This window comes from Trichomycterus rosablanca, chromosome 8, assembly GCF_030014385.1.
Source record: "Trichomycterus rosablanca isolate fTriRos1 chromosome 8, fTriRos1.hap1, whole genome shotgun sequence".
NCBI classification, from domain to species: domain Eukaryota; kingdom Metazoa; phylum Chordata; class Actinopteri; order Siluriformes; family Trichomycteridae; genus Trichomycterus; species Trichomycterus rosablanca.
In genome coordinates this window covers 16750445-16758927 of record NC_085995.1, presented here as the reverse complement: position 1 = coordinate 16758927, position 8483 = coordinate 16750445, and the positions used below count along the sequence as shown (strand labels likewise).

Genomic DNA, 8483 nt, shown 5'->3' with positions numbered 1-8483 from the left:
TGATGCTGCAGCTTTTTTTTGTTAATCAATCTTAACTTACATCAATGTGTTTCTTGAGGTTGGATGGGCAGTTCTGAAATTCTGATATTTCCATATCTTTGGGTAAACATAAGAGACACTTCATCCGATATGACCAATCTTTCACTCCGACATACTGTATGAAGACACCCATACGCAAATGTAATACATGTACATATATAACATTTTCATATATAAAATATATGTCCATATTTGTGCAATGCACTGATGTGCTAGCAGATTATCACGCTGAGCCACCTGAGCACCCTACAGATGGTCTTTAAATACTACAAAGTCAACTTCTTTTCAACTCAAAACAAGGTTTTGGTGCTTGAGTTGCAGCATGCTTTGCCCAAATTTGAACTGAACAAATATAAGTCTTGCCAACTCAATCAATATTGCTCTGAAGTCTAGAAAAATCTAGCAGATTTTGAAGAGCTTGTTAAGTTTTGTTTACAAGACAAATTATACGTATGTATATTTTTACCCACAGCGTTGCGGTTTACACTGAAACAGGCTGTTTTTAGACATATATCCTCAATACAGGGGCGTAACTACAGGGGGGCAAGTGCACTGGGGCCCATGGTGGGGGGGGGGGGGGGGGTGCCTCCACGACATGAACTCACTTCACTTTAATTTAATTTCACCTACCTTTAATTCATTCTGATCAGCTATCAGCATGCAGCATATATATATATATACAGTATATATATGTGGGTCAAAGACGAGACGTAACTTTTTAGTGTCCCCACTTGATAAATAATATACAATTATATTAATATAAGTGGATATACCTTCAATCTACTCCATTTGTACATCTTTACTGAAACCTAAAGTAATTTTTACGGAAAATTTATGATTTTTGAAAAAATAACCCCAAAATGTCATTCAGTGCAACGGTCCCCCTACCTCTTTAAGTAATAAAACATTAAGAAAAAACTAATTAATCTTAAGTAAAACTTTAAATTTACTGCTTTGGCATAATTGTACAAATGTCATGTGTGACATATTAAATAATATTCAATCAGATGTGTTTTTTAATATTAATAATATTCAGGATACTTTCAGTCCCCATTTTCCCAATCTTCAGTTGTCATTCAGTACAACGTTAATAAAAAGCCTTATTTTAATATGCAATCAAGCTACTGCAGTCATGTGACCAATTATAACAACAAAAGAAGACTCCTGGGGACCTTTCAGCACACACACGAGGTCAATGCATTTTAACATTATTTGATAAAAATGTCTTTTTACTGACACAGTACATTAAAGAACAAAACTGAGTGTCATTCAGTACAACACAGAAAACGTAATATTACGGTTAATCTTGTAAACAAACAAGGTTATTAACATTTAAATGTGAATATGTGTAGAAATGTCTTTGAGCTAAGGTCAATGTTAGCTTTTGCTAACCACTGGGATAATTGTAAAATGTGCTAAAGTAAAATTTCTGTCATTTAGTACAACAACAGTCATTCAGTGCAACAGAATTTCGCTGTTGCACTAAATTGACAATGACATTGTTATACTGACTTTTTATTGTTTTAAAATTATTTTTAAATATTAAAACCACTTTTTTCCATTCTAGTCTTCCTTAATAAGAGCAGTAATTACAATGAATATTAATAATTATGTTTTTTATGAAGTGGTCCCTGAGATTTTGTTATTGTCAAGTACGATGACCTGCCATTCGTTGGGCAGGTACTGCTGTCTGTAAGAGATGCATGCTACAAAATTGAAACAGAAATTCATTTGTGTGGCCAAATCCACCTGATGAAATTTACTACCTTAAGTCTGATGTCAAAATCATAATCGCAGAACCAAAGCCATGTACAGCAAGAACCTCAAGGTTAACAACAAAAGACTGGAAAACATTTGTTCAGTTCATGAAATAAAATGCGACTTCAAATGGTTTTCACGGCTGAATGAATTTAGATTTACTGCAGCAACTTTTTCACGTGTTATGACACAAATTCCACACTTCCACACTGTTCTGGTGCCTTACAAGTTGTTATGATGGCTTCATTAGCTATGTTTTTCATTGCCTTACTTTTTTCATGATGTAGTAATATTATAACACATACTTGCCACTGGTGTGGCATATTTTCATTCTACTACTGCTACTTTAATCAATAAAGAACTTAAAAACTAATTAAGTCATGAATATTCTGATGTAACAGGATAATTTGGAGTATGTCATTCAGTGCAACATAAAATCATCATACAGTGCAACAAAATCATTTGCTTAAAATAACTGTAATAAGTAATTATTATATATTTTTTTCATGTGAATGCAAGAGAATCCAGGCCTGCTTCATAGAAAACAGAGTTTGATTAGGTTTCAAATAGAATAGAATGTGTAGCAAAAACATCTTGTATACAAATAAACAAAATCCCAAGACACATTAGAGTACAAACAATGCACAGAAAATTCAAAACAGAGTAAGTACAGTTTCTTCTGAGGTTTTAAATCTTTTGTAAGAGATACACTAAACTTATAAATTTGAAATGGCTAAGATTGTTCCTTGTGTGTGTATTTTGTCATAAATTAGTCGTTGCACTGAATGACATTTTTGTGCCCTTGTTGTGTGTCAACAACACTAAAATTATCAAATAAGCAAGATGCTGAGAAAAAAAATACATATTTACATAGGTGACACATTTGTGCACAATATTAAATGAAAAAATTATACAATTTAACCATTTTATTTTTTTGGTACTTTAGCTTTGATTACGGCACGCATTTGCTGTGGCATCGTTTCCACAAGCTTCTGCAATGTCACAACATTTATTTATGTCCAGAGTTGCATACATTTTTCCCCAAGATCTTGTACTGATGATGGGAGATTTGGACCACTGCGCAAAGTCTTCATCAGTGGTCACAGGACGCTGCTGGATGTTTTTGGTTGGTGGACTATTCTCAGTCCAGCAGTGACAGTGAGGTGTTTAAAAACTCCATCAGCGCTGCTGTGTCTGATCCACTCATACCAGCACAACACACACTAACACACCACCACCATGTCAGTGTCACTGCAGTGCTCAGAATGATCCACCACCCAAATAATGCCTGCTCTGTGGTGGTCCTGACCATTGAAGAACAGGGTGAAAGCAGCCTAAAAAAGTATGTAGAGAAATAGATGGAGGTGGTTTTAATGGCTAATTGTATTTGTATATATAAAAATAAATATATTTGCGTACATATATGGATACAGCATATAATACCATACAACATTAATCCTATAGATATGTTTAAAAAATTTACATACACACATTTTATAATGGGTATTTCATGTTGTAAACCTATATTTACATATATGCAGAGGATACATGTATGTTATAATAATATATCACCTTACAGGTAATGTGGAAAAAATATTATTGACACAGGGGCATACATGTCATATATTACATTTCTGTGTGAGCATTTCTTGTAAATATGGCCACGGGTGTTCTTGTCCGTCACCACCATCGTTTGTCTTATCGTCAAGGGGAATACTCATCTTGCTGTTAGCATCTCACATGCCTGGAGTTGAATGGAATAGAGCTGGGCGGTTCCTGAATCACCCGGGTTAATGATTTGAATCTTTGTACTGAATCAGGAATCACGAGTCTGAAATCTCATTTAACCCGGATCCTATAAGTCCTCTGAATGGCTGCTGCCAAGTACACAAGGCGAGTGAGCACACTCGCCGATGATTTGGCTGAACCGGCTTCACTCCAGTCCGTGAATCTAAGTAATCTAAAGTAATAAGTTAAATATTCCAATAAACAAGCAGTTAAACTCACTGGTGTTCGTTATGTGGCTGATTTTATGCACATGCTATTATTATTATTATTATCAGTAGTCAAGGTATAGATTAGTAATGCAGCATATTTTCTTGTAAGCAAAACAACAACAACATACAGTTATATTATTATTAAAATGCAAATGCTTACAGGCTACTTTAGTACTGTACCACTTACGGAGTATCATAGCCCTTCCCCATGGTAATTTTAGACCCTTGACCCATTAATATACCCATCTGATTGGTAGGTAAGTCCACCCCCCTCTCCCACATGATCAAGATTCCACTTAGTGTCAACTTGTCACTGACAAGTGTGAGGTCACTCACAGAAGTGTGAGGTGCCAAAAGAATGAAGAGAGAAGGATTTATTTACAGAAGATGAGTGCACAGAAGACAAGTGATATTCGGATGCATTTTCATGCAGTAAATCAATCGCAATCAGAATGTCAGTACAAGTGACTCAACTGACCCAAGTGACTCAACTGACCCAAGTGACTCAACTGACCCAAGTGACAAAGCACTTTGGTTCTAACAGGTTTTAGCAGATTTGTGTTCTTCGACTGTTGTTTACCTAAACTTGAGAAATGAAATGTTCACTATGGAAGCACTTCTGCAAGTCGCTCTGGATAAGAGCGTCTGCTAAATGCTGAAAATGTAAATGTAAATGTAAATGACCCGGATCGCATTACTGAGTGACTCAGATTCACCCGAGTCCATAAAATGAACCGAATTTACCACTAGAATGGAAATCAGAATTTATCCACCGCTATTAGAGAACTTGTTTGCACTTGCGCATTAATGTGCTTAACTGTTGATCTAATTTATAAGCACGTCACAAATTCGCCACACCTGCTTGCCTGCAGTCTGTCACACATCTTCATTTTCATTTTCAGCATTTAGCAGACGCTTTTATCCAAAGCGACTTACACGATGAGCTGAACACGATGAGCAATTGAGGGTTAAAGGCCTTGCTCAGGGACCCAACAGTGGCAACTTGGTGGTGGCGGGGCTTGAACCGGCAACCTTTTGATTACTAGTCCAGTACCTTAACCACTGAGCTATCACTGCCACATCTTACATAATTTAGCTACCAAATTTCTTGCCATTTTATTTTGTAGTAACGAGTAACAGATTTGCTTAAGGTAAAGGTAAGTAAAAGTATACATTTTATTTAGGAAATGTAGTGGAGTAAAATTGAAAGTTTTTCTCCTTACGTGATTTGTCCTGACGTGACACTTTCTAACGTTCAGTTCAAATCACCGTGCGAAATATCATTGCAGTGGGTGGCAGTATCGTTCGCAAAGAGTAAACCAACGAGAAAAAAAGAAGAACAAAACGCCCGAAGAAAACCGTGGTAAATATAGCGATTACCCTGGTGAATTAAGTGCTGCTAACCAGAATCTCTTGCACTTATTCGCATTAAGTGATAATATGACAAACAGGACGGCATATTTTTACGATCCAGATGTTGGAAACTTCCACTATGGTAAGTTGAGTTCAGTCTTTTATGATTAATTGCGTCATCTAAACCACTACTTTATTAGCTAACGTTAGCAAGCTTCCTTGAATAGAAACAGGCTGTGGTCTAAGTGTTCATCCCGCCCACGGCAGCTATTTGTTGGGGTTTTCCATTGTGAAAAAGCAAAATGGCAGTTTGCAAACACCATTTTTGAAGTTAACAAGCTTACTCCCAAGAATAGTTTTTACTTAATAAAAATGGCGGTGGCAACCATCAGGTTTATCTGTAAATACAGTTTAAAGTAACATTGTAAATTTTAGCCCTTGAAATTATAGCAATGTAGCAATGTTTGCAATTGGCCCCCTTCTTCTTAATAATAACAAGCGTTACACACACATACATGGGCGATTCTTCAATTAAGGGCACTTTTACGTCCCATGTTATTAATTAATGTTAGAAATACTTTGTTACGAAATACATAGTGTAGGTTTAAAAGTTAGCATTTATTGTATCCCCAAAAGATCCTGTGCACCAAAATCATTATAATTGCCGTTTTTAAAATGTGTTAAATATTAATATGTTGCTACTTTGGCACTGTCCCCAAACTACTCTGCTCCTGTGAAATGATAAAAAGTGAATAATTCATTTAAAAATCACAGTGTGTGTTTTTATAGTAACTTGAAAAGACACAGAATGTATTGTATTTGCTCATATCAATACAACGTTGTCATGTTTTTTAGCAATATATTATTGTCCCCAACATTACTGTCATTACCACGACAGTCTATGATTTCTGTAGGGGCTTATTTAAAGCTAACACTTGTTGATGTTATAATCATGAATACAAACACTGACAGGAGAGCACATATCAGCAATGAAAGAGAAGTGACATTTTGATCTCTGGAAATGTGAGAAATGTAAGCATGTATTCATCCTAATCATATAGTATGTTAATTCAGCATCATTACCATTTACATCAGGGGTCATCAAACTACGGCCCGATGCTTTAATTTGACCGGCCCCTTTAACCACAGCAGCAATACATGTTGTCTGGCCACTGTTCATCTTCGAACTCACAGTATTATAACGGGGAAAAAAATAACAGAGGTAAAAAAATTGACCACCCAGAGTCTCAGTAGATTATACGGCAGCGATCCAGCGGGTGGCGGTCCAAGCATGAGGGGAGTGATTGGCGCATCAATAGAGAGATGAGTGACCGCAGCCACTGAACTGTGTTGCGAAGCAGTTAAGTGGGATTTCGTTATGAAAATCCTCGTGTCCTGTGTTAATTTCATTAAAGCTAATGCTCTTAACTACAGGCAGTTTCAGGAATTCTTGTCTGAGCTGAAGGTGTGCTTTACTGAGATCCGCTGGCTGAGTCGGGGCGAGTTTTGAAATGTTTTAACGACCTGCTCCCGGAGATCAACGCATTTATGCATCCAAAATCAAAACTCAAGCACATTGTTTAATTTTTATGCTTCTCTTTCCATTGCTCCCCGATCTCAATAAAACATGCACTCAAAGTAACTACCGTTTTCGAGAGCATCTACATCTGTGTGCAGACTTTTTCGAAGTTGAAACACCTTAAATCTCAAATCAGATGCAGACTCACTGATCAACATTTATTAGCTATTATGACTGGCAGTAACAAATATGGAACCTGACGCTTACTGTCGTCAGGCAAAAGCAGGCTCACAGTTCACACTGATTTTTTAAGGAAACACTGTATGAGGTAGGATAATGGAAATTATTAAAATAAATAAAATTTCTGCATTATCATTATGAACTACAATTATACAAAGCCCAGACAATACATCCAGTAAATAGCTTTTTTGGGTGTGTTTACTATTTCACCCGCGGTCCGGCCCCCCGAAACACTGAAGAACAGTAATCTGGCCCTTCGGTTAAAAAGTTTGAGGACCCCTGATTTACATTGTTACAGCAGTATTTTACAACAAAAAATGAAATGTTCACGTTATGTAAAGTATGTAAAGTGCATCTTATACTAGCTGTTGAATAACATTAGCAAATTCATGACCTAGCATTTTTTTTTCCAGAAAAAGTAAAAATTGTCATTACTGCAACGTCATTACCAACACACAACCTGTGATGGTAAAGACACTTAGTGATGGTAATAACAGGTTTTCAGTTTCACCATCACTATCTTTTTAACTGTTTAATAATTAAAACTAAATAAGCATAGTAGTTTGATAGTACAATGAAATACATTACTTCTTGATATTTTTAATGTTTTTAGCCATTATGACCCATAAGACATCAGAAGAGAGGTGTAGAGAATACAGAAGCACTTTTCCATTAATTATGGAATCCACAAAGGGACAAAATGCACTAAATACGTAAACACACATCAAACTGCTTCTGAAATTGCATACTTAAACAGTACGTACTAAATTCGAGGCAGTGAGCACTGCTCGGCTGGTAAAGCAGTAAGCTCTTTTAATATGCAAGTGTGCAGTATGCACGCAACCTCAGACATAGTAATTTTCAGCACAAGACACCACAGAAAAGTCTGTTACACTAACTTAATTGCTGTATGCTTGGTAGGACTGCCTCATATTGCATATTGCACCTCATATTTCATATTCTATGCAAATGAAAAATGTTAAAATGCTAAACACAAACATTAAATTTTGAATTGCATATTTCATGGGCAACGTCTCATTTCATGGTCCATGACGTGATTTTTACGGCCGTGAATTAGGTAGGATCCTATGTCGTTACCGCCACAATACTTAATTTACAGCAAAAGTACTTTTAAAACTTTATCTTTTATTTTGTGCTGTTATATGAATAAATAACCCAACTATCTGAAGAAAAATAATCTAACATGAATTTTTTACATTAAAACAAAAGTGTACATTAATGAAGACAGAAAATAATGTTTTGATGGTAGAAACATGAAAAAATGTCATGTTGAAAGTTTAGAAAGTTTAGAAACTCAGTCAACAATGTTTACTACGTACGTAAGTTAAAATAACCTGTTTTATCTGGTTTTCATGTTAAAAGCACGTTTTGAAGTTGGCCTATAATTAGACAGAACGTGTGGATCGAGATTAGGTTTTTTAATCAGGGGTTTAATAACAGCACATTTGAACACTTTGGGTACGTACCCAAGGCTAAGGGATGCATTTATTAAGGTAAGCAGGGACTCTACAATGGCTGGGAGTAAATCTTTAAGTAATCGAGTTGGAACAGGTTCG

At 36.0% G+C, this 8483-nt stretch overlaps 1 protein-coding gene across 3 annotated transcripts in view; it reads left to right on the top strand.

Moving 5' to 3' along the window:
• Positions 1 to 4859: 4859 nt before the first annotated feature.
• The window catches only part of hdac3 (histone deacetylase 3), a 63916-nt gene continuing 60292 nt past the window's right edge, over positions 4860 to 8483 (top strand). For all 3 annotated transcript variants that reach the window (XM_063000531.1, XM_063000530.1, XM_063000532.1), the window contains exons 1-2: positions 4860 to 4951; positions 5054 to 5289. In XM_063000531.1, the coding sequence (XP_062856601.1) occupies positions 5235 to 5289 (55 nt within the window). In that variant the 5' untranslated portion in view covers positions 4860 to 4951; positions 5054 to 5234. The remainder of the gene's footprint in view (positions 4952 to 5053; positions 5290 to 8483) is intronic.